Here is a 27593-nt window from a genome sequence, read left to right as displayed (position 1 = left end):
AGTCCACTTAGCAGACGTGTGGATAGGTGGTGGGTTGTAGAGCAGACTGAAAGCTTTAAGTTCATCCTCTGATTAAAAACTCAGACCCACAGATACAGGAAGTATAACGCTGGTGTAAGAAAGGAAACAGCAACACGGCAGCCATCTTTTTCCTCCCATGATGACCAGTGTCCCAGCAGAAGCTGGGGTTTGTTAGATCCTGTTCGATCCAGAGGAAACAGGCTAAAAGAGTCGATCAGGGGGGATCATGGTTTTATTATGTGCTCGTTATGATTGAAGCTCTGGTTGTGTGTTAGAGACAGAACCTGCAGATTCCTCCACTCTGCCTCCTCCTCTGCAGGAATCAGCCTCTTGGCTGGTTTTATTCACCGACGTGAATAAAATCATCAAACTAATCCAAGTTCATTGTGAAATGCCTGAAAATGGAGGAATAAATCTGTCAGTTACCGTATAAAGTTTGAGTTTGTCAGTGTTTTACACGGAGACGGTCGTCAGATGTTGAATGTTTAGCATGAATGTTCCACATCTGGAGAAACCTTCAAGATTAAAGCCAGTGAAAAGTGAAGAGTTTCTGCAGCAGCCGCACTTCCTGCAAATCTGTTCTTTCAAAATAAAGTGAAAAGTCTAAATTTATATTCACGACAGGTTTAAAGGTGAAGGTGGTCACATGGTTTTAGTGGAATGCCTACGTGGGCGCGTCTGAGTGATTTTGATTCAGATTCGTGCAGCGTGGAGCAGTAAACACTTGTTTTTGTTCATCTGGACTCATGAAGGATTCCAGTTAGCACATTTCCAGCCAATGAAACGTAACTACAGATGAAGACAAACACATTTAAGCTGCCTGACTCTCGAGTGTGCACAGCAAAATCTCCAGTGTTAAATTAACACTGGAGAGTGTCTATATGGGTCCACACCTCTGAGTGTTAAATACAACACTGTTGAGTGTTAAATTAACACTTTTGACAGTGTTATATGTTTAAAAGTAACCTAGTCAGTTTTGAAGATTAACAAGATAAGAGATAAGATAAGATAAGATAGAACTTTATTAATCCCTCGGGTGGGTTCCTCTGGGAAATTCGATTTCCAAAAAAAGCACAGCAACGACCGAAGTTACAGTTACAGAATTGTTATATATATATAAATATATATATACACACGCACACACACACACACACACACACACACACATATATAAATACAGAAACAAATATAAATAAAATATACAAAGGGGATAAATAGAATAAATAGGAATAAAAAATAAAAATACAAGTGAATTGCACATTTCAAGTCTTGAGTCTATTGCACTGTTGACTATTTACAAAAAATATTGCACAAGGTATTGTACAGTGAGGTGAAGAGGCACTACAGCTTAGTTGTTCCCCCCTCCTTTGTCCTCCTGTTTCCCCTCCCTCTCCCCTCCAGAGAGGAGTTAAACAGTCTGATGGCGTGTGGGACAAAGGAGTTTTTAAGTCTGTTAGTTCTTGTCTTGGGGAGAAGCAACCTGTCACTGAACAGACTCTTCTGGTTGTTTATGGCCGTGTGCAGAGGATGCCTGGCATTGTCCATAATGTCCATCAGTTTCTTTAATGTCCTTTTCTCTGCCACTGTCACCAGAGTGTCCAGCTTCATGCCGACCACAGAGCTAGCCCTCCTGATCAATTTCTCCAGCCTGGAGAAATGGCTAACACTGAGCAGTGCTGATTTTCTAACACTGGAAAATAACTCAAAATGTTAGAAATATTCTACACACCCCCCCCCCCCCTCCCACTGTGAACATGAATTGAATATTCAGAAGACATTTGTTTAAATAGTTCTACAAATTGGAGCTGTTGGTGTGTCCTTGGATTGTGTGGTAATAATATTAGAGCCTGCAATCTTTCTTACTGAATCTCTACTATGAGTCATGTTACCTGAGATTAATTCTATGTTTACCTGTCAGCCTGGACGAATGTGCTGTGTGAAGGAAATTAAATTAAATCAGATCTGAACTGCATACAGTTAAGGAACCTGTTCATATTTGATTGAAATATGAACCAGTGATTTTTTTTGATTGCTGATTCCAAGAGAGTCTTTGTGGAAATCCTGTTTGGCTTTTTGTTATTTTAATTCTCTTCTCTGTTTTCCAGAACAGTTCTCCACAGTCGCTGTCCACATGGGTCAGTGGGACCAAGAAGCACTCTGCTAATGTGTGGACTCTGACCAGCAACATCCAGCAAGACCCAGACAGCATTTTCTATCTCCCAGCTGGAGTTTTTGTTTGTCTGTGACTAGGGATGGGTATCGAAAACCGGTTCTTGTGGAGAACCGGTTCCCACTGTTTCAATTCCTTGGAACTGTTTGCCATTTTTGCAAACGATTCCCTTATCAATTCCAGTCGCCCCGAATGACGTCACCACATTGCGGAGCATCATTTACCTGGCAGGAAACACGGCGCCTAAGCGGCTCAAACGCTCAAAAGTTTGATTATACTTTACGAGAACGGATGACAACAGGGGAACTTGCAATACTTGCAAAGTGGATATTTCATTTAAGGGAGGAAACACTACGAATATGCAAAAGCATTTGCTCACAAAAGACGCGATGACCTTAAATGAATCTCGTGAATCTCAACCCAGCAGCAGCAGTAACGTTTGCACGTCCTCTCCCGTTAATGCGGCAGGTAAATAATCAACTAACAGTGCATATTATGTTAGCGCGATCTGCCTTATTACAAAACCTGCTATTACTGTGCATTTAGGTGACCATGATGAGAGAGACAGACAGAGTCTGGCTGGCTCAGGTGCTGGCAGTTGTTGCTGCAGTCTACCGGTGTCCTTTCAGGCCAGGATAGACGAAGCAGTGACTAAGTTTGTGGTAAAAGGTTTGCACCCATTTGCACAGCAGATGCCCCTGATTTTCGGTAAGTGAATGTGTTTAATTGTAGGCAGGGTGTAATGGAGGAGGTCACTTTAAGAGGGATGGACTTGACCTCCTGACTATGAATGATGTAGATGATAAGGTGCTGACTCTATGAATCCACAATCTCAACAGGGTTGTCCGATAAGAACAGATGGCGTATCCACAAAATCCACTGCCACTCAGGTATCTGCCGTTCACTCATTTATTAACAAGAATCCGAAGCACACATCCATAATGTGAGTGAGGGGATTTAACAGGCTGTAAAATGCTATATGCCGTGTGGTGAGTGATGGTGTGGTTTCTGTTGGAAAGAACATAAAAGTCTTCCATAATTATGTGAACAGAGTGAATTAAATGTGTAATACAACAATACAAACAATACTGGATAGTGGAACATTCAACCAAAATAAGGGAGTGTCAACAAATGCTAATTTTACTATTTACATAAATCCTAACTAGGCACTTTACATCAGAGCTAACATGAGAAATTAGTGACGGTCCCTTAATGACCGCACGGCAGAGGCTGCTTCGCAGTAAACGGCAGTAACAATCGGTAAACAAAGTATGCGCCAAGGATTAAACAGGGGAGGATAATGGCCGCAGCAAAGAACAAACACGATAAAACACAGAAACTTACAGTCTCATGGACGCACACCGCTAACAGCATTAGAAGGAACGAAAATCCACACGGTGAGTAAACTCTGCTGACTCTTCCCACCTGCAGCTCCGACCGAACTCTCTGCGTCGACGTGTGCGTAGTGATGAGGTAGAATTGTGTCTTCTGATTGGCGAAGAGAATGGGTTGCCTCACCGCTCATTGGCTAAACGGCAGCAGTATGCTGATATCTTACTCCGCAGATGTGGCTCCGTTCATGAGTTCTGCGAACTGGCTGGCCTTTTGTACACAGGGACATTACTGGATATTCTTGTGTAATTGCTACAGATTAATTTATGTTATACTTTGTTATTGCTACAGAAGAATATTTATTTTATTATTTTACATTTACAATTTCTTTTCCTGGGGACCCTGTGACACCCCATTGAAGAGCCGTAGGCTGGATCTCTTAAGATCTCACTGCTGTGTTTGTAAGGCCATGTTACTCCTAAATTTATATCTTGTTCAAAGAGAAGCTATAAAACAAAGTTCTAAGCTAATCGACCTTAGTGTTCTCCTTTTTTAAAAAGAATAGATAAAGAATCGAATCGTTAAACAGAATCGAAAATGGAATCAAATCGTGAAAATCTTATCAATACCCACCCCTATCTGTGACTGGAGAGTCAGATTTTTGTTGAGCTTCACACTTGCAGAGGTAAGTCAGTTTGCAGAGATCCCTCCCACCCTGGCTTTTATGTCCTAGATTTCTTATCTGAAACAGTAATATTTCAGTGACTGCTGCTTATACCACACGTTAATACACGCTACTGATCCCTGATGGGAGAATCATCAATTTTGGCAACAAAGAAGCCTGGTGGATGTTTGTTTACAGTCTGATGATGGGACATCATGCTCTGCATCTTCAAAGTTTGCCTCCTCATTATTATTCATACCCAGTAATGTGAAGTATGCTCATATCTACTATAACTGAACCAACCTGGTGCTCTTCATTTATGGAGGCTGTTGAGTCTGAATGTTGTGTATCTCGTGTTCTCTGGGCTTTGTCCTCAGTCTTTTCGCAGGATCAGAAAACAAAACCAGGAGGCGCGTAAATGTTTCTTCTCCATGATGTTTCTTCAAATGTTTCTTCTGGATGATGATAAGACTGTGACACGGGATGCCACCTTTGGTCTTGTGATGAAGCAAAGGTCAGGAAGAAGTGGGATTAACTGGTACCCACATCTGAGAAGGATGTACAGGGGCACCTGCAGCCAAATCCAAGCTTCAGGTTAGTTGTAGTTGCAGAACGCTATAGACTGAGACAGCTGAGGCATCAAATGTTTGATTAAACGGATGAACAAGAGAAGTTTCTTCCCCATAATTATCACTTCTTTGTCACGGCGGGGTGCGCCGGTGTGTAATGGAAACAGGACCCAAAAGCAGATGAGGACGAGGAGTTGAAGGTTGAACAGAAAAAGTGATCCTTTATTAGATGACGGCAGAAGTAAACCAGGAAACCAAAGTAAACTGACAAGACACTAAGAAACAAAATACTAAACGGTACTGAGACCAAAAACTATAACTATGACTGAGGTGGAAATAAACAGGCTAAGACTATGACTAACGTGGAAATAACAGACGAAAACTAGACCTATGACTGAGGTGAGGTAAACAGACGACCCGACAATGACATGCAGAAAACAGAGGGCTTAAATACATACATGAGGTGATCAGGGGAAGTGGAGACACATGGGGGAAACAGCTGACTGACATAAACCTAAATGACAGGACCAGGAGGAGGAAAGCTAAATACAATGAACAAAGAACACATGACACTGTCAGAATAAAACGGGAAATACTAAAACTAGACATGACAACACAACTTAACAGACCTAATACGTGAAGAATAATACAAGAACCCAAAACATAGAAAACCAAGGGAACAATAATAAATAACAGCTTAAACTAAAGCTAGATAGGAAATGACACAAAACTAATCACATATCAAAATGAGACAAATACAAAAATGAACTCAGAGCGCTGGGTCAGAGACCCAGCCTGTGACATTCTTAAAATCTGTAGCAACTTCAAGTCTGTCAGCGTGCTGAGCATGCTCAGAATGTGACAATATATTTTTGTTCAATATTTAATTTCTTTCAGTTGCAATTGTTAAATGAAAAAAAAAGAAAAAATATATTCTTATAATTTAGCAAACTAATTTATCAAAAAAAATATACATATATCTGTATTAGTTTTAATAAATTAATTTGACACCTGTATTGAAAATACCATATTGTATTCATACAGAATCAGTTTGGTATCATTGTTTGTCTGATTGTTGAAACTAAGAGCTGCTTTGATCTGTTAAGATCTAAAGTATCCAAAGTTGAGCTCTGATGTTTCTTCACCCCTGTGTGTGTGATATGTGATTCCTACATGCTGGCAGAGCAGAGCGGCAGTTTGTGCTCACAGATGGTGACGGTGTGGAGAGACGGTGGTGTTTCCTCAGAAGAACCAGCAGAGTCACTTGCTGACTGATGTTTGTCTGCACTGCACAGAGGAAATCAACTGACCGAGGTTTGTCCAGTGACGTGTTATGAAATGTATATTTTGGTTTTATGCTTACAGTTATGATTTTCTTGACAGAGGCTCTGCAGAGGTTAGACAAAGCAGAGAAAGAATGTGCTTTACATTTTACTGTGATTTATTGAGATATTTGTTGCCTGATGTTCAGCAGGAATGGAGAAATAGAATCAAAGGGAGATGTTTTTGCTGTTTTTGTAATGATGTAAGTAAATCTTCAATATTATTTATTTTCTTGGTTATATTAGGAGTGTTTCTGAGTGAGGGCGGAGGAGTCATCATCCAGGTAAAGTGACGTGGATCAGTGGATACACTTGTCTCCCCTTTAAAGGAGACGATCCAAGTCATCCTTAAATGTTAGTGCTTTCAAATACACAAACATTTTTAAAGGACAAAAATGAACATCCAACTTTGACTGTAATACAAAATAAATCTTTGCATGTGTGTTTTCAAACTCTCAGATGGGCAGCATATCAGTCTTGGACTGTCTAACCTGCCGGAGCAGCACTGAATGACCACCACACACGAGCATGTTCCTGCAACATTCAGCATCTGATCCTTCATCTGTGTGCTTCTGCTTTTGGTAAGTAGAGTTACCCAACTCCAGTATTTCTAAACACATGCCATCCATTTCTAACGGCCTGGTTACTTCCTGTCAGTTACTTTAGAAACCATGTGGTCACCTGACCTAACACTGTTTCTTCTTCTTCCCCTTAATGTTCAAGTGTCACGTGTCAAACAGCTGGAGAGGAAACTACACCAGTGTACTGGGATGTTTCACCAACACGTGCCAGATGCTGTTCCTTCATGGTGACATCACCAGAGACAGCCCCACCCACCTCAGGACCTCGCCATTGATCATGATGATTATAATGATGACAGCGAGCGGAACTAAGACTGTAAAAATCCACGACCAGAATGTTTCTTTCTAATTATGAATGAATACTGAGAGCCTCTTTCTGTGTTTTGTCTGTTTTGGGGTTGTTTTTTTTACCTCATTTGTTACTAACAAAGTTCACAAACTCACACAGTTTACATTCTGTATGTTTCCATCTTTACCAGCCACACTCTAACTGCATTTAAGAAAATAATCCTTAGAAATCGTCGTTTTTCTCTTTTGTAATTGATGATAATTCAGTGAATATACTGCGCTGCTTCCTTCTATTGCGTCACACATTGCTTTAAGTTTTTCAGTGTCCAGTTATTTTTTACTGCTGTTTGAATTCTCTGTATGTTTGACCCTGTAGTCTGTTTGATGGACTGCTTGTCTTCCTGTTTGTTACCGCCGCCTGTTTTTTAATAAAGATTTGGATTTCTGACTTCAACACAGCCTCTGCGTGTCCTCCCTTTGTGTCCTCTTCCTCTGTGAATGTGCTGCATGTGTCACAGATTCCTTTTATTAACAGCTTTCCCACAGTGAGTTGCATCAGCATTCATTCACAGCACATTTCAGAAGGATTCAGATTAATACAGTGATCTTACAGTCAGAATGATCCTGACAGAGTGCCACTGTAAATGATCTTTCATCAGGTACATTTTAAAGTTCAGTATTTCAAAGCAGGAGTTATGAAGAATCATGCTGGCATTAGGACTAATAATATGTACTTACAAAGTCAAAGTTTTTTAATTATGCTAGAATATTGGAAGACAATCAACTTTTAGTGTTTTACGCATATTAATTATTCTGAAATAGAGACGGTGACCCTAACTGTACAGAAGCACTAAACAACTGACAATCTAACAGACATCATTGGCCTGAGCCGTCATGCACAGTGAGTCTGATCCTTTGCTGTGAGAGTCTGACAAGCATGTTTCTGGTCAGTTTGGAAGAAATAATATCACAATGTTGATCTTTCTTTCCAATATTCCTTCTCTTTTACAATATAAACTGTGATCAAAGGTACTTATGTTCACAGCATGTAATAATACTGACAGTCCAGGGCATTGTGGTCTGTTGAGCTAGGGTTAGGGTTAGCAATTCAGACATATGTAATCAATATTAAACGTCTCTGACGTGGGCCACAACCCAGAGTCTTCATCATTAAATCTCTGGTTGCTTCGTTTTTCTATCCTATATCAGATACTTTAAGGTTAGGTTAGGTGAAGTTGCATTCTCATGGTGAGGCAAAATGCTTTATGTGTGTGTGTGCGTGTCATGAACGGCTATAAAAGGCCTATAATTAAAGAACAAAGTGGGGTTTGAGTTCGAGTTGCGGCAGACTGTCACTACTTGTAAATGGAACGCGGCCTTCCTGCGGCGGACAGCTAATAACAGGAATCGGACGCGGTCCACCCAAGTCCACAGCAACCACCATAGCAACCGCCTAGCATGACCTTAAAAACACATTCTGTCTTCATAACTATCAAAAACATGAAATGATTTGCAAAGTGTGAAAGTGTTACAGCTGCAGAGAGCTATGGCGGTATCTTTGGAAGCTGTTTACATAGCTAATAATATACGATGTAACCATGGAGACAGTCAGTCACGTGAGCTAGCGGTGCATGTTTACTACAGTGAATAAGGTGATTGCGTGCACAGCGTCCACACGCTGCAGAGGGTAAAGACATTACTTCAATATTGTTTTATATTGATGTATATTTGCCTTCTGTTGACCATCACCTCAGGTTCACATCACAGTTTCAGCAGACAGATGCACACTGTCTAAATATGAACACATTCAAAAACTCATGTCTCAGAAATAAGCACAGCTGTTCATGTTTGTCATTAGAGTTTTATTTGTAAGAAAATTATGAGCTTCATATTGTGCATCAAATAAAAGAACATTTCACAACTCTAAGTCAACAGAAACAGGAAACAGAAATGTCTCTAATGTGTACAGTGTAGTGTAAGCATTAAAAGATCATAAAGGAAACACTAACATTTATGTGAAACTAATTGTAATAAAAAATGAACAGGTGCTTTATAGATGTAAAAGAAAGAATCTGAAAACAACACTTTTTTGGTCTAAGTGATCAAAGTAGAAAACAGAACTGATGTTCAAGAACAAACCGTAGCTGCACTAATATTACACATCTCCATCGTTGTACTGAACAGACATGTTGCTTTTAAAACCACATGCAGTGTGTGACCGTGACTGTTCACTGAGACCATGAACGCCACTTCGCTGAAGCCTTCGCCTTCTTCTTCTTCTTCTAAATTGGAAGCAGAAGGAGCACGAGCTGCTTTGATCTACTGAAAGGAAAAAGCAGAACATCTGAGCTGAAACCAGTCAGCTGAAATCATTAAGACAGGAACAAATTCAATGCAGTGTCTCACGTATCTTAGCCTGTTACAACTGTTGATTCAAGCTAAATACGGTTAACACACAGTGTCAGGGAGCTCCAGTGTGGGAACTAGTGGCTTTAGGTTTGTAGTCATTTAACTTTCATCCATTCATTCATTTAATTCAGGAAGAAGAAATGCCAGGTTGATGCAGGCTGGTTACATGCATTTGGTCCCATGCTGTCTTTAACTAAATGACTTGGTTCACTTTATGGCTGGGCTGTATGTGGGGTTATATCATGTTATTTGGGCAGGAGTACCTGTCCCCTGTTAGACTTAGAAAGTTTCTCCATAAGTAGAGTTTCTAACTCTTATAGCACATCTGTGGCTGACAGCTTTTTGGTGGCTCTTTTCTCTTTGTGCTGAATATCAACACTGAGATTTCTTAGACTGTAAGCTTTACTTCAGCACAACCAGTTGTAGAAGCTGCCACTCCAAATGTCTTTTGATAACAAGAAAAAAATACCTTTTCAGTCCACGGCCTGAAGTTCTTCTCTGACATCTTCTGCCATCAGCTTTGTCTGCTGGTTTGAAGACAATAAACCAGAAAAAAGATGATTTAGTCACTTTGTCTGCATCATGCAGCTCGAATGTGTCGTGTAACGATGTTGAATAGCCGTCGTTATCCTTCTGCTGTGTCAGTAGGATTGTACTGTACAGCATCTCATTGATATGTGAGGAATGCTAATGTAACACGATAACAGACTTACATCATTAAAACATAAAGGACAGGAGATATTTAGATATTTTTATATTTATATTACATTTTATAGCTGACGGATATTACTAAATAGATAGAATTTACTAAATAGCTGGATGAACATGAAAAATATGTCTATAATAACAAATGACCATGAGAGCCAGTAGAATTAATTCAACTGGACACTCAAACGACGTCCTTAAATGCTCTTTAAGTGGCAGAACAAACGAACAAACACTTAATCGCTTACTTGAGATGAAATCTGCTCAGCTACTTTGAAAACAGCTTCTAACTGGTTCCTCCTTTAACAGGAGGTTTTTCAGACTACATGTAGCTGTCCTCTATGTCAGCTCACACATTTACATTTATGTCACACTTATTTCTGCTTTCCCATTTTATAATTATTACTTACATTTTGATTAGATACCTTCAGTTTGTAAATGATCAGATTACATAATTGGAATACAATGTATCCAATTCAGGGTTGCGGGAGGATGAAGCCTATCCCAGCTGATACAGGACAAAGACAGGCTGCCAGTTTATTGCAGGGCTAACACAATATGTGTAACAGAAAATCCACTTAAATGTTTGATATTTCTTATAATAAGCATAATTATGACTATTATTTAAAGGTTTCTTTATAAATACATTTTGATTTTTTATAACCTCTAAAATATAAACCTGAGCTGTTAAATTCTGACCTCTGACCTCACTGCAGCTCCTTCTTGGAAGTACGTCTGCTTCTTGTCTTCCCCCAGTGTTGACCGCCTGCCCTTGATATCACGTACTGTACCTGAGGAACAGAAAAGGACAAACACTTGCCTTCATTTAAGAAGTACATTCATACAGAGGTAATATATGGAATCACACTAGTTCACCCTTTGGGAGAAATCAGTTCCTGTGAAACATTTCTGTAAATGAACATCATGTGGAGAATGAATGAAATGAGTTCTTCAGGTGACTCAGCAGTCCCACACTGACAATTGAAATCTAGTTAAACTATTAAGCATATTTGCTCTTCTGAAATCTGTGTTACACAACAACAAACATAAATTAGTAACAAAAATACAGCTGAGTAGAGGCTTTACAAACCACCAGCAGCCATAATGCTAAATTTTAATCTTCAAATGTTTCTGAGCCGTCTTCAACCTGCTTTTAACACATTAAAGTCCCACAGTCAGTGCAGCACTGGTGTCAAGCCAGCCTCCAATTCGAGACTTGCAGTCAAGCCAGCCTCCAGTTTGTTTTACGTTCCCTGTGTATTCAAAGTATTACGGGAATGGATGTGGAAACCGGATTTCAAAATAAAAGCCAACTTCGAGTGAATTAACAGATATGTTTTTTTTTTGTTTTTTTTCTTTTTTCTACTTTCTTTTCTTTCTATTTTTACTGCACTTTACATACGTCAACATGTCAAACTGTTTGCAATCTATCTAAAAAGAAACCAATTCAAAGCACGGGCATGGAGGACTTCCTGGAAAGTTAGCTGGGAATTTTTTGGCTTCAATTTCACACATATTTGAAGTGCTTTGAGGAAGTTGTGCATTTACTGTCTTTTAAGTAACTCACTCTTGGGATCCGCTTGAATGTATGCTAGTTTCTTTCCTAATTAAATCATGTGAATGTCACCTTGTGGCTTGGTATTCTCAGCAAAACCATGCAGGTAGGTGTTGTGGAAAGGACAGAGAGGAGCAGCATTATAAACAGTAGGTGCTGTAAAAGGTGGTGTTTGGCAGGTGAGTCAGTGGCTCCTAATATAGAGCCAAGTAGTAGTTGTGGGTGTTAAGTGTTAGAGGTGTGACTGGACTTTTTTTTTTTTGTTTTTTTTTTGCCCTGTCCCGTTTGGCTCTTTTGCCATCAGAATTATTGTCTAAAGGCAAAGAAAGATGCCCAACGGATTTACTTTACCAAATTGACCATCCCAGCCTTGCCGTAATGGTCCATTTGATTCACCTTTTATTGTTTATTTTATTTTCACTTGCTGAATACGGGACAGACTTGACTGGGGGAAAGAAGGGGAGAAAGAAAGAGGGAAAGAGAAACAGCTGAGAAGAGGGACGGGGGAGAAGGGCAAAAAACAAAAACCAACAGAATGGGCAGAAAAAGAAAAAAAATGCATCTAATTAACAATTAACAGATATGTTAAGAACATAATAACATATAATTTAGGCTTTTTTATTTTATTTTACAAACTCTAATGAACGATCTATATGACACAGCCTTGTACCCTAATTGTGCCCTGTCACTATCAAGGCCATCTTAGTTTGGATTTCAAAGTAAAAGCCCTGTGAATCTTCATTTTTGAACTACTCTTTCAATGACTTCATAATGCTCTGAAAAGCAAAAGTCGTATTTCCAAATACTATTCGAACTTTGTATCAACACTTTCCAACCGCAGTCTTTTTCACAGTGATACCATATCAATATCAAGTCAGTCTGATTTTACTTTTCATAGTAATGGCCCTTTGAAATTGACGATATTTGACTTAATCTTCTAACGATTCAAAATGCTCTAAAATGAAAAATTCTTGTTTCCACAGGGTAATTCCACTTTAGATCAACAGTATACAACCCCACAGTGATACCATATCAATATCAAGTAATTCTGATTTTGCTTTCAAAAATAAAAGCCCTTTCAAATTGTCCATAATTGACCTAACTTTTAGTGATTTCAAAATGCTCTAAAATGGAAAGTTCCTGTTTCCACAGGGTAATTCCACCTTAGAATTATTCTGAAATGTTTTTTTATTCTTTCTGTTACTCACATTTATGTTTTGATGTGCAATGGTGTTAGTTTGAATGACATCTCCAAGGCCCTTTAATTTATAATTGTCTTTTTGGTTTTTTCTTTTTACTTTGTTTGTCAAGTATTCACCACATTTAAAACCCACAAAAAAAAGACAATAGTTAACTTTAAAATTAGTACAGAGGTGGACAATAAACTCAGCTGTGGTGTCTTTCGTCTTATGCAGTCAGAGAGATTATTGAATGTTTGGGTGGATGTATTTTCCTCTGTGGTGGGTTACGATGTGCGCCCACCACCCAAGGCTCCGTGGGGCTTGGTGGTGGTGCTAATGTAGGCCCCCGTCCGGATGGGCCTTTGTGGCTTCCAGGGGTGCCTACTTGGGTCAGCGGGGGACCTGGCCCCACGAGAGAGTACTTTGCCTTCACTTCCCTCCCCTCCTCATCCCCACTCCATCACACCGCCACACATGCAGGGCTTTGGCGTACAGTTGTTTCACTAAGGTGGGTGTGAGACATTCCTGCTGTGTCCCCTTCCGACCACCTGTACCTCAATTTTATTCCACAATCTATACATCAACATCACTTGTGCTGGGCATGCTGAATGGCGTCCAAGGGATGGTCTGTGTATTCAACCTCTCCTAAGTTGCCGGTGCCCACGTCTCAATTTTAAATACATGTAGATGGTAATGTTTCTTGGCAGGGGCCGTGCTGACACCAATATTTATTCTCTACTGTTACTTATACTTATCTAGGTTGTGGATGTGATACTTGCTGTTGTGTATTGTGTTATATTTTTGCTTGTTTTCTTTTCTGTTTTTTTCTTCCAGTAGGTAATCCAATGGAATTTACTGTCTTGTGTCACCGTCCCACATCCCCTCTGTTTTTCCCCATCTTTTGAACGTCTCTTGTCTAAGTCTTAATATTTCCTATCAACCACTTATGTGTATTCCTTTGATAATAACTGCAAATTTAAATTTTACAATAAAATGATTGAATAAATAGAGATATTTTAAAATTTTAATCAAGTGGAGCAATATTGCAAAGCCATAATGGTCCACTTGAAAAAAACAAAATCTGTTGGAGAGCCTATACCGCCCACTACTGGACATGCGAGCTTTGAGTGTCTGACTCTGTCGACATTCCAAAAACTAGAGGTGAAAACATGTCATTTTGAACATAAAAGTCTTGTGCAGAAAAAATGCCGAAGAAGGAGAAGGGGTGAGTTCGTTTTTTAAGTATAAACTTTAAATATTAACTTTTAAAATTTGCTAACAAAGTAGTTCATCTCCAATTACATGTAATTGAGTAATCAAGTCTTGTAGCTAGGGATGGGTACCGGTGTCATAAACGGTAGTAACCAGACCGAAAAGCAGCACACATTTCAGTGCTTTATTTCGGTGCTTTTTTTTCCTGAGCTGTGATACACTTCTAGCCAATCATTTTATGTTTCTGAGGATAGTAGGCGGGTCCAGGTACGTACGTTCTTTTAGAGCAGAGCTACAGATTAAAAATGCCCAAGATGAAGCGGTCAAAAGTCTGGCTGTACTTCACAGCAAAATATGCAAACTCAGCAGCCTGCAACAAGTGCTTTAAGCTGATACTGTGATACTGTCAAAGGAGGTAACACCTCGAATCTGATGAAACACCTGGCAACGCATAGCGTTTTTTTTAAAAGCCGAGAAATGCGCCGTATTTGATAGCTTGCTGCGAGACCTCACACCGAGCGCATCTACTGCGGGTGTGGTGCCTGTTATCGGACCCGGATTTAGCAACATCCCCAAAAACCCGAAGAGTAGAGTCCTGGCCCCTAGCCCTGCCAGTGTAGCAGAAATGATGAGGATGATGATGCAGCAGCAGCCGTTCTTCTCTGCGTGAGTAGCTTAATGTTGTTCGTGTGTAATTTACTTTGAGTAGGCTAACCACGTTATTACATTAATGCATGTAAGGTGAACTAGCAAACATCATCATAGCTACATGCGGCTGTCTTCTTGTTTGATGGCAGATACTCCCTTCACCCTGGCCAAAAAGGCTAAAATGACCAAAGAAAAAGTGGAAAACAGCTGAACATGAGAGGATTTTGGACAAAGTTTGTGTTTTTTCCATTGTTTAAGCACTGCTTCCAGCCAGGAGTGATACCATATATGCCCCATAGCTGTAGAAAAGGCTAACATTGTTATCTTTTTACAAAAAACCAGCTGAACATGAGTGGTTTTTGGACCAATTTTATGTTCTCCATTCTTTAAGCACCGGTTTGAGCACCGTTTGAGCACCGGCACCGTTTCAAAAGTACCGATTTGGCACCGGTATCGGATAAAACCTAAACGATACCCATCCCTACTTGTAGCCTAGCCTAAGATATTAGCTAGTTTATTTCTGATTGTAAAAATGTCTTTTTTCTTATGTGTAACACTTAAAATTACATTTATTTCACCATATTTTTTCGATAACAGGCTTCGCTATGAGCAAAAACAAAAAAAGATTTGCGCACAGGACTCAGGCAAAGTTGTAGCATACGGCAGAAATTAATTAACACGTGTTCTATAACAGGCACATCTGTTGCTAACAGGCAATGGCTTTTTAACATCAAGTGCTGCACATTTTCTTCAGGGGCATTGCATTTCACAAAAACATGTTCAAATAGTACTTGAATAGAAACAAAGTTGATAGTTTTGTAATTAGTGGCACCGATTTAAAATTGTTCTCAATTCATTGAGAATATTATACATATTCTTTATAAAATGTTATGATTTCAATTATATAAATGACAATGTAATGATTTCTTTTTTACACTTAGAGTCTACCGCTTCTGCTTATTTGGGGTATGTATTTTTTTCTTCTTTTCTTTCATATACATTTTCCACGAAAAATAAAACTGAAAATGCTATATCTTCTGTTTTAGAACAAAAATAAAACGATTACAATCAATGAAATTATTGAAACTGTGGAACAGCTGAAAAAACATGGCATCCAACTGGAGGACCATGCACTTCATAAAGAAGGCCCCTGGGGTCAAGTTTGCCTGACACTTGGTATTCAGAATAATCAAAATAACCGCTACAGAATTTGTGATGCATTTCGTCAGGTTAGTTCTTTTCACTTATTTTTAAAAAATATATATTGTATTAAATTATTTAGTTAAAATCAAATTTATTAAAAATGTATGCCTGTTCTCTACAGAACTTGTCTATACCAGTCAAAGGGGATTCAGATAATGGACAAAAGCCACCAGAGCAGGTTCCATAAATAAAATTCTATGTGTTTGATATCAAATATGTTGGTATACCAAATTTTAGTCAATGTGTTACTGTTGAAATTATCCCTAAAATTAATATTGTTACGGGTAATGTCATTTTCAACAGGAAGAACTATCAGCTGCCGCTTCTCTGTCACCGGACATCTCCTCGCAGGAAGATGGACAGCTGTCTCCTGCGCAGGTCAGTCTGTCTGTACTATCATAATTTCTCCTTAACACTTCCATGTAATTACACTAAAGTTACACCTCTCAACTCATGTAATAGCAACCAGAAGAACTATCAGCTGCCGCTTCTCTGTCACCGGACATCTCCTTGCAGGAGGATGGACAGCTGTCTCCTGAGCAGGTCAGTCATTAAAAATGCTTTCACATAAGTTATGATTGGCGCTAGGATCATTGTTTAAATGACCACTTTATGTTACATAAAAAATATTTTTAAAAACACAATATACAATTAAATAAAGAATTTTATCAAATGTTGTAACATAGAATGAAATTTATATTTCATGACACTTCTCAACATGAATTTTTGCTATATATTCTGACATTAGAAACACTGGTTGTTAATATACTTAAAATACACAAGTATTTCAGGTATATTTACTGATATTACGGTAGTTATGTAACATGGACAAAATGTTTTCTCACAAAATAAATTTTTCCTCTTATTTAGCCTAACAGCAACTCATCTGATGATGGATTCATAAGAATCAGGGTCCCACTTGCAACAATTTTTTTTTCCTGAAAAGGAAAGAATGGACTAATATAAAAAATAAGAGATCCCAAAGAGGATACAAGGGACTACAGTGGACAAATCTGATTTCAGACGGAATACGGACAGTGTTTCCATATTGTTCCTTTGCCTTCAAAAGGCACAGAGTCAAGGCTTTGGACTCAGTAAGAAAGGGCCCTTTCTTCTGGTGTCTGGGTTACTGCAGTTTTGAGGATTGTCCAGTCACTGTCACTGTCACTGTAGATAATGAAGACGATCTAAAGGCAAAAGTCAATTTTCAAGGTCTCGAGTGTGTGCACAACCACTATGAACTAAGAAGAAGACCTGTAAGAGCTCATAAGAGAGATAAAATTGGCCATGAATTGGAAAAGCAATTACCTAGAGCCATGTATCTGGAAACAATGAGCAAAATGGATGATGATGTTGTGCAATCGGGCTGTAGAGATGAAGTTCCAACTCCTCAAGTGTTGAGAAACATAGCCTTGGAAATCCGAAAGAAAAGTCGTCTTCATCATAATGAGATTATGAGTCTCCAGTTAATGGTGGCAAACAAGAAGAACAACCCAGAGGATGTATTGCAGAAAGTGATGTTACATCCAAAAGGTGTTTTTTTATGGTCTTCCAGGAGCATTGAGATTTTCCAGAGCTGCTGTCGGGAGGACATACTTTATTTGGATGCTACAGGAAGTATCATGAAAAAAAGAAAGGGTTCGCCTCCTTTCTATGTTTACGAACTTGTAGTAAGAAATCCACGGAAAACATCCTCTCCCCTACCAGTGGCTACATATTTAACATGTGACCATACCACTGCCTCAGTTACATGTTTTTTGGAAGCATTTCTGACTGATGTTGCAAGGGCCTTTGGGCGCAAAGCCATGCGTTCACCTTTAATGCTTATGTGTGATGGATCTATGGTCCTAATGCAAGCTATCTGTTTAGCTTTTGCAAAAAAAATCTCTCTGACACAATAAATCATTATTATAACATCGCTTCGGGGAAAGGAAACAAGGAAGACTTCGAGGTTCCAATTCTTCACAGATGCCTTAGTCATGTTATGAAGAATGCCAAGGAGATCTGTAAAAAGTAGTAAGTGTAGTCCTTTTAATATGGTATTCACTAGTTTGTTTTTTATTGTGACATGTGACATGGCATTTCATTTTTCAATTTGGGAAAACATTATTACTGTTTTGGAAACACTTAAAGACAATTTTTTCTTTAACTGCAGTGCACCAAAGAACTACCATCTTGCAATGCACACTTTTGGAGTCTTCACTACTGCAACTTCCTTAAAAGACCTCACTGACATGGTTCAAAGTGCTGCAGTTGTTTTTGGGAGTCCGTGTAGTGGTGAGAATGTCGAAAAACATTTTCACAACCTTCAGTTGTTGATGCAGAAAGCCAATGTTGATGTTGATGGCAATGACAGAAACTCAAAAGCTGATGAGGACCTGAAGGTAAACTGAAGTCAATTTTTATTAAAACTAAAGGCTAAACTTTTGCCTCTTATATATCTTTTTAAATACTTTGGAATAGCATAATAACTGTACCCTCAAACACAATAATAACATGGACTGAACCACCACTCACAACCACTAGCACTTTATATAGCCTCTGTAGAAACTATCTACACCCTCACTTATCTTAACTGCACTACTGTATAGCTCTGTGTAAATAATCATTCTGTACATTCGATAATTTTTAATCCTACAACTGTTTACAACTTGCATAGTTCCCATTTCTGTATAGCTGTATATCCCAGATTCTGTAAAGTTATTTATTTCATATTCTGTATAGTTTTTCATATTTATATCCTGTTCATATCCTGTACATAGCTTGTACTCACTACAGCCTGTACATACTTATAGTTATAGAATATTCACAACATACTTCATACCGTGTACATTATAACATACCATAATAGACCCATTTCTGTAATATACTCACATATCTATATTATTGCTAATATATATTGTAATATATCTATATCACTAAAGCACTTCTGGATGGATGCAAACTGCATTTCGTTGCCCTGTACCTGTGCATGTGCAATGACAATAAAGTTGAATTCTATTCTATTCTATTCTATTCTATTCTATAATAATCACAAGTCACAAGTAATTTTAAATGTTTTATACAACATAATGTTGGGTTTTTAGATTATAGATATGAAAGACGAGTGCACACAATGTTCAAATCACATAATTATTCTGTTTTGTCTGTTGGCTAGGGAGTCAAGGGAAACAACCTCTTTGGGAGACATTTTAAGAAGCTCATTTCCAACACATCATTGGAGATGGATGGTGAGGCAAACCCTTACTACAGCAAGGGGCTCATGGAGCACATCAGCAAATATCTTCTTCCTTTTTCTGGATTATGGTCTGCAATAATGTTAGGTAAGCCATTTTAAAGTAGACAAGTAATTAGTTTATAAAATGAAATTACACACATCAATATTATTCTAATCTTCAAAATCCAAAGGTGACCTTGGAAGACATGGCACTGGGAAAATGTATGAGCAGTACCACAACAAATACAATGCCTTAAGAAAGATCAAGAGACAAGTAAGACACATATTTGTGTGGTGTGATTGAGAAACGGCGGGTCCAGAGGAGTCATCTGTATTGCAGATCATACAACATTGCACACAACAACAATGTGTATGTTTAAAAAAAATCACATTTAATGATTTCTTAATTTGATTTTTCAGAATATTACTGAGAATAATAAAACGCAGGGGATAATGGAGAAGAGCCAGTGGGATCTGAAACATATCCGTCTACATTCGGGAAGGCTCACCAGGCTGGATGACTTTGTTGTCCAGTATCAAATCAGTCACACAGCGCTGCTGAAGGAGTACGAAGACTCAAAAAGAATGCTTCAAAGAAAGGTTTGCAAAATGACTGGCTGATGTCCATCAATGCTTTGCCGTTTCAAAATGGAACATTAAAAAAAAGTCTTCTTGATGTGGTGGGATATTGAGGTGCCCCACGTTGTGATGTTATAGCTTGGTTGCACCTGTGTGTCTTACTGGACATTTTTGTGTGTTTTGGTTTATTGTAAATTAAGGAAAATGTTGTCACAGCATTTCACTTGTAATTCCTAAACAATGTTCAATGACTCATATTTTTGGTTCAGAAATTTAGAGTGGACGAAGAAAAATTGAAGGAACGTCGCCAAAAAAAGAAGAGGCGATATGTAACAGTACTCCGCAAGCCATTTCCTTTCAGGAGATCTTCAAAGATGGTATAAAATGTTGCGCAAATTTATCGTTCATATATAAAGACCAATATTTTGCATAACATTTTTTGTATTTCTTGTACACGATATTTATATAGGTTGCTTCCTCTATGGCCCCGAGTTCCCCTGTGCAGACTGGTAGAGTTGAGGATGTTACCTTGGAAACTCCAGAATTCCAGGTAGGATTGACAACTGCTAACATAAAGGATTCATCAAAGTAATAGTAATGCCTTCTTTTTCCATAGAAGATCCTTTCCATGACACAGTAATCAGTCATGGACACGTGTATGAAGGGCAAATCTTATTTATTTACATGTTGATATTCATGTTCAACTCATTCGATGTGAATATCCAGGATTTTGGTTGACTAGTTGTAACCTTAACTGACACACCCCCACTCCCCTCCCTCCAGAATTCCTAGGTAACAACCTAATATACATATCTTCCACTTCCAGCATTTGACTGCTCTCCGGCTTTTAAAGGTAGAACGGTAGAAGCCTGGGACTCCTAGTGTTAAGTGGGAGGCACCAAAATTCAAAATGAATGCAGTGATTACATGGTAAATTTTGGGAATAACTAAATAAATAAATATTTTTTCCTCAGTAGAAACTGAATGGGAAAAAGCATTCGGGAACATAGTTAGAGTATGGGAAAATTAACTTTGCAAGTGTTGCCATTACAGCTTTGAGTTTATATAGTTACCAGTGCTCAAGGGTGGCTGTAGCTCAGGCGGTAGAGCAGGTCATCTACTGATTTGAAGGTTGCTGGTTTGATTACTGGCTTCTCCTAGTCTGCATACCAAAAATCCAAGATACTAACCATAAATTGCTCTCCAGTGCATCCATCGATTGTGTGTGAATGTTACTTAGAACACACTTAGAAAAATCTGCTTGGGTGAATGCACAAGTTGTGTAAATCGCTTTGAGTGCTCAGAAGAGTAGAAAAGCACTTTATAAGAACCAGTTCATTTACCATTCAAGACTTGGAGTGATACATTTTGAATGAATTTTCCAAAGACATATTGTTAATAACAGTCCATAAACCTTTGTTAGAAATAACAAAATCATGCCCAATAGCTGGTAAGATCGTATGTTAAGTGTGTTTTTCTTTAATGAGGAGGTCCTGTCTTTGTGGAAGAAAAGAGACACAGAGGTTGTGGTTTCTGTGCTTCCCTCAACAAACCATGGTACGTCCATAATTATCCGCCACAGTGATTTGCGAACCCTTCGACCACACCTGTGGCTAACAGGCGAGGTATATCAATGATTAATTTAAGCACTCATAACCACAATAATTCGAATGTGTAATGTGTAATATAATTCAATTAAAAGGACATTATCATGTAATTATTTATCATTAACACAATTTAAATTATATAAATTACATAGCTTTGTGTTTATGAAAATTCTTTACGTAGGTAATTGAAGGGCTTTTTCATTGTCTGGCAAAAAAGGAGCAAAAGGGGATCTACATTATGAACCATTACACAGCGGGCTTGATTTTCTTTGGTGATCGGACACAGCTTTCTCGCCAAAGCTTGCGGAACGTAAGATGACTGTCCAATGTCCATATAATTATGTTCAAATACATTTAGAAAGAATTACTGATTGAATGCTAATAGAATTCCACAAACTGTAAGAAATACATAAATGTTTTCTGACAGGTAAACTTCGATCAGTAGCAGGCCATTGTCACGTTTGTTAACATTAAAAATGTACACTGGAAGTTTCTGGTAAGCAACAAGATTATAACTTTAAAGCCTGTGTATTTTTTTAATGACGATATATTAATATTGTTTTAATGATTTATCTTTGCTACAATTCATCAATGCAGTGAATCACACTGTTTATCTCCTTGATCCTGCCCCAAGTTCATCAGAGGAGGAAGACTCTAAACTCGCTGCACGTAAATTCAGGTACTTAGGCTTCAACACATTTTGTTATATGCAAATAGGCTTTACAAGTTAGTTTACTACAACTGCATTTTTGTAGAAGCTTTTTGTACCTGGCCCCACAATGCGTGTTTCTCTGTTGGCATCCTCTTGGCCAGGTCTCATTTGCAAAATAAATCAGTACGGTTATTATAAAAATTATCAGGTGAACAAATTATTAAGACAATAATTCTGATGGCAAAAGAGCCAAACGAGACAGGCCAAAAAATAAATAAATAAAAAATAAATAAAATTCTCTTTAATTCTGTAAAATATCTTTTTTTTTTAATTAGGAAATATGACATATACCAAATTGTATTCTGCTTTGTAATAATGTGCGGTGATTACTTAAAAATGAGGAGAACCCGCCACGCAAAAACAGAATGGGTCGACATTAAATGGAAGGGAGGTGTCTTGACCCATCCAGTGCAGAAGGATGGCTTCAGCTGTGGAGTATTAGTGGTGATGGTAAGTGATGATAATATACATTTGTATATAATTTCTTACTTGTTTGCCATGCCATCATGCCATGGTCAGAAGAATATCCACATCCATAACAGTAGCTGTAATAGATATGAATACATCTTAATTCTAAATTTCACAGTATACTGCACAAATTAAGTATATGGTTAATACTTTGGTGCCCTAAGTCATGCAGATTTTGTGACATACTCTTTTTAGGATTTGCAAATATTAAGGCTGCACAGCGATTGCAGATAGTACTTATACTTTAAAGAGAGCAAGTCACCGTAGGGAATTATTTCCTGTGTCATAATGGTGCATTAGCAGTAATCTCATTCTCTCACTGAGCACGCTCTGGTGAATGGCTAGCACATCATGATGCAGGTGGTATGTATTGTCCAGCATTGTGGTTAACTTGGAAAACAGCCACATCTCTGACAGCACCTTACGAGACTGTAGGGCCACCCTGTGGACTCACTTTATTGAGTCTCTGTGGCACTAGCATAACACAGGTTGCGACTCTCCACAACATTTTTATAGAATGTACTGAGTATTGCCCAACAGATGTTAAAAGAAGTCAGCTGCCCACACATTGGAAGCAGACTATATCTAATAACTAGTAACTAGAGATGTTCCCTATTTCAGTTATTCATCAGCTTAAAAGAATATACATGGCTCTGGCCCTTACTGTAGAGTGGAGTGTTATTTTTAACCCTGTCCATTTTGTTCTCTATGTTTACAAGGTATATCACATAGTTATTCATCCACGATGTCCATTTCAACAACTGAGTGTTAGAAGTTACCTGGTGTTCATAAAGACTTAAATCTATTTATTGCTCTTTGTTTTTCATACTGTTTATGCAAGATTATAAACATCAGAAATTTTATATTGAGCAGAATTGTGTTTTTTTTTTTCACAATTAAAATTTTGAGTATTTCTCGGTAGATGTCACGGGCAGTGATGAAAGTATTTCCAGATTTTCCCGTCATGAAATTAAAAACATCAAAAGAGAAAATGGCAGAGTAAAGAAAATTGATGGCTGTGGAGATACTACAAGCATCAGGTTGGTTTGGGGGTGAATAAGAGAGAAAATGTGTGTGTGTGTATATGTATTTTGAATGTATATGTGTGCGTGTGTAGATTGAAATGTATTATTCTGTTAGTAGTATTATTATAGTGCACAATGGCACTTTATGCTGTGGTCTAATCGATAGAAATTTTTAAGTACACAGTTTAACATATGCATGAATTGGCCTTCAATTAAAAATGTCTATCTAATGTGTTTTGATCCTGTATTTTAGTTTTTGACACTAACAGCAACTGTGCCATGTGTTCGCTGACCAAGCCACATGGATCAGGACCTTCAATGATGAACTGGGTGAGTTGGAGGGTATTTGAATTTCTCAAAAATGTGTAAAAGTCTTTGAGTATAAATGGGGTTTTTTTTGCTTTGTCTGTTTAATTTTAAATAGATACATTGTGACAACTGTCAAAGATGGTACCATGAACAGTGCCTTGACATGACCAACAATGACTTTAAAAAAGCAAAGGAAGAAGCGTGGAATTGTCTCCTGTGCTGTTAAACCACAGACTTATTGGATGCTTGTGTCAAAATATTTGAAGACGTACTCTGTTGTCTCCACCAAAGTGATAATTTGAGCAACATAATACGGTGAAACGTTTTCATACATATTTCATTCACATTTCCGTGATGTTGTCATTTACCTTTAAAGCACCTTTAATGTTATCATGACTGCACCTTTTGGAATTTACTCTCCTTGTATTGAGCTGTTTTCTGGGTTTTGTTTTCCAAGATAAACAGATTTACCTATGTTACTTTTATGAAAATAGTTATATTTCATAACATTACAAATACAAAGAAAAGATTGTGTCATTAATATGTAAAGACAAGAAATCCACTTCAGTAAATTTTAATAAATAAAATCAGAATGACTTTATATTGATATGGTATCACTGTGGGGCTGTATACTGTTGGTCTAAAGTGGAATTACCCTGTGGAAACAGGAATTTTCCATTTTAGAGCATTTTGAAATCACTGAAAGGTAGGTCAATTATGGACAATTTGAAAACTCTTTTATTTTGGAAGGCATAATCAGAATGACTTGATATTGATATGGTATCACTGTGGGGTTGTACACTGTTGATCTAAGGTAGAATCACCCTGTGGAAACAGGAATCTTCCATTTTAGAGCATTTTGAAATCAATGAAAGTTAGGTCAATTATGGACAATTTGAAAGGGCTTTTGTTTTTGAAAGCAAAATCAGAATGACTTGATATTGATATGGTATCACTGTGGGGTTGTATACTGTTGATCTAAAGTGGAATTACCCTGTCGAAACAAGAATTTTTCATTTTAGAGCATCGGTCACTCAGGCACAGCTGGCTGCCGGCGGAGCTCACGGGCGCGTCACTGCAACCCCCCCTGGCTTCTGCTCCGCGGCTGCTGAGTGAGCTCTCATCTGGGACTCTCCTCAGCTCTTTCTGGGACAGTGGCGCAGCTGCCCCTCTGTTGGTCTTCCTTGGTCTCTTGTGTTCTGGGGGCCTCTGGATGTCTGGAGTTTTGATCTCCTCCATACCTGCTTCATGCCCTGGAGGACGGGGCTGTGGCCCCCCCACACCCTCTAGCAGATCATTACATGAAGGAACCTTTTAAAAAACAAAAAACAAGCGTGTCCATGCTCACAGGTGTACACACGGGTGATCACACCCACAAACTACACCCTTTTTGGCTCCTACCTCAAAGCACACTGTGTTCTGTTGATCTTATGTGCTGCACAATAATGTTTAACATTTAGTATTTACTGTCATATTCCCATATATCATTGTGATGTTGTTTATTCTATTACTCTTGTTCTCTTCTGCTTGCTTTCTTTTTTCTTTCTCAGCAGGTGATCCAGGTGATTGATATATGCATTTTTTTTTCTTTCTCTGCCCGTTCTGTTGGTTTTTGTCTTTTGCCCTTCTCCCCCGTCCCTCTTCTCAGCTGTTTCTCTTTCCCTCTTTCTTTCTCCCCTTCTTTCCTCCATTCAAGTCTGTCCCGTATTCAGCAAGTGAAAATAAAATAAACAATAAAAGGTGAATCAAATGGACCATTACGGCAAGGCTGGGATGGTCAGTTTGGTAAAGTAAATCCGTTGGGCATCTTTCTTTGCCTTTAGACAACAATTCTGATGAAAAAGAGCCAAACGGGACAGGCCAAAAAAAAAAAAAAAAAAAAAAAAAAGGAAATACGACTTTTGCTTTTAAGAGCATTATGAAGTCATTGAAAGAGTAGTTCAAAAATGAAGATTCACAGGGCTTTTACTTTGAAATCCAAAATAAGATGGCCTTGATAGTGACAGGGCACAATTAGGGTACAAGGCTGTGTCATATAGATCGTTCATTAGAGTTTGTAAAATAAAAAAAAGCCTAAATTATATGTTATTATGTTCTTAACATATCTGTTAATTCACTCGAAGTTGGCTTTTATTTTGAAATCCGGTTTCCACATCCATTCCCGTAATACTTTGAATACGCAAAAACAAACTCGAGGCTGGCTTGACTGCAAGTCTCGAATTGGAGGCTGGCTTGACACCAGTAATGCAGCCTGACTCAATCCTAGATGTTCAGCACACAGAGACACAGAGGTGCCATTTAAAGTTTAGTGTTAACCTGAGTCACTGATCATTTGCAGTATTACAGAGTCTGGCAGTCTTTGCATGATGCACACTACACTGAACGTTTCTAGCTGACTCTCAGGTGTGACAGGTGTGCCAGCAGGAAAGAGTAATAATAACCTGCATCCTGAGGTTTGTCATGCAGGATTAAAGGAGCCAGGCTTTGTTCACACAGCTAGGATTGTATTTTACACTGACCCTGGGTGAGTGTAAGTATCATACAGTTTAAACGAAGCACTGAAACTTGCACATATTTATTACAGATGCACTGAAGCTAATCGAGATATTTGCTGTCAGTCTGTGGCTGCGATTAAACACTTTACTGAAAACTTTATTAACTAGTAACTTCATCAGTCATGACAGAAGCTAATATTTCTGTGCTAACATCGTTTAAACAGTAACAGCTTTCCTCTAATATAAGCTAACGTTTACACCGTAACTTTAAGCTAGCATCATAAAGACGGTAAAACACGTAATAATATCTACAAATGCATCTTAAAGCTGTTATATTAGCACTCGGTGTATTACTAAGATAACCACATTAACATTACTGACACTCGCTGACTTTTAATAGTCATTCTATAAATGCTGTCCGTTTAAATGGTTTTACCTGTACACACTGCATATCCACCGGATTCCAGCCAGAGTGGATTCTGGAGTCTTCCCACGCTCCTGTTAGTGATCCTCCATCTGGATGGATGAGAACAACCTTCTGAACAATCTAGCAGGAGATGGCCCATATCTATGGGACTGATTTGTGCTAATAACGCCCATTGTATGGACTGATAACAGCCGAAGCGGGTGAATAAAGTCACCCAGTAGCTAGCTGTGCCATTACCCAGCATACATCACTCCCTCCGTAAATGCAATAAACGATACAAAAGTATTGTTCTACCTGTTTTTCAGGTAGTTGTTTACATTATATAATTTGTTGTGTTCTGTATACGTCACTACAATGTGATTTGGAAAATGTCTAAATATACCGACAACAGGCACTTCCGTGGCAATCTCTTCAATCGGAGGACCCTTCACGTCAATTCCCGACGCGAGGGGGGTACCCTGCGCGTCCATAAGTGAAGCAGAGGGAGCCTGACCATGCGTCACACGTTTGACGAGTTGGGAGTGAGAACCTGTTGTTCATCCACATGTAAACGGCGTTTTGAATCACCGAAAACTGAGATTTTTTTAAAACTCCTTTTTTGCGTTTACGTGTAGACGAGGAATACAGAGTTGGTCACGCAACGTCAAAGATATGTGCCTTTTTTTCACGTCACGTGCGCGCATTATTGTTTACATGAGATGAATTGCAGAATGGCAGATAGAGACAAAATACTGTTAATCTGACTATCTGCAGGTTTTACACGCTTACATACACACATGCAGTTACTGTCCCTCCATTTACAAAGGCAGAGGCGTCACGGTGTGATTATCTTCCCTTTGGTTTCACCTGCACAAGTGCCGAGGTAGGTATTGATAGCAATGTTGAATATTATTA

The 27593-nt window shown here is 38.5% G+C and overlaps 2 protein-coding genes and 2 long non-coding RNA genes across 7 annotated transcripts in view; 2 read left to right on the top strand and 2 right to left on the bottom strand.

Moving 5' to 3' along the window:
• Positions 1-27593, bottom strand: part of LOC309701484 (NACHT, LRR and PYD domains-containing protein 12-like) — a 1104110-nt gene that overhangs the window by 198721 nt on the left and 877796 nt on the right. The window lies entirely within an intron of this gene.
• Positions 1829-7355, top strand: LOC309701560. 4 transcript variants are annotated; one of them, XR_014275103.1, is made up of 6 exons: positions 1829-1997; positions 2127-4781; positions 5940-6070; positions 6325-6432; positions 6538-6659; positions 6802-7355. It is a non-coding gene; the product is annotated as an uncharacterized lncRNA (long non-coding RNA). The 4 variants fall into 4 exon arrangements; XR_014275104.1 differs by having other exon boundaries at positions 1829-2659; positions 2738-4781; XR_014275105.1 differs by having other exon boundaries at positions 1829-4781; positions 5945-6070.
• On the bottom strand, positions 8862-26995 carry LOC309701586. The gene is made up of 4 exons (XR_014275145.1): positions 26709-26995; positions 10761-10852; positions 9826-9883; positions 8862-9269 (listed from the first exon to the last, which is right to left on the bottom strand). It is a non-coding gene; the product is annotated as an uncharacterized lncRNA (long non-coding RNA).
• Positions 14291-21835, top strand: LOC309701505 (uncharacterized protein). The gene is made up of 10 exons (XM_082525749.1): positions 14291-14675; positions 18016-18244; positions 19018-19183; positions 19269-19351; positions 19498-19677; positions 19926-20033; positions 20126-20206; positions 21147-21281; positions 21445-21573; positions 21691-21835. Exons 1-10 carry the CDS (start codon positions 14635-14637, stop codon positions 21706-21708), a joined length of 1170 nt encoding a protein of 389 aa, XP_082381875.1. The 5' UTR covers positions 14291-14634; the 3' UTR covers positions 21709-21835.

Source organism: Aulonocara stuartgranti (assembly GCF_965226115.1).
Source record: "Aulonocara stuartgranti genome assembly, chromosome: 23".
In the NCBI taxonomy this organism is placed as follows: Eukaryota; Metazoa; Chordata; class Actinopteri; order Cichliformes; family Cichlidae; genus Aulonocara; species Aulonocara stuartgranti.
The sequence above is the reverse complement of the archived record's forward strand: the minus strand, read 5'-3'. Positions and strand labels throughout refer to the sequence as shown.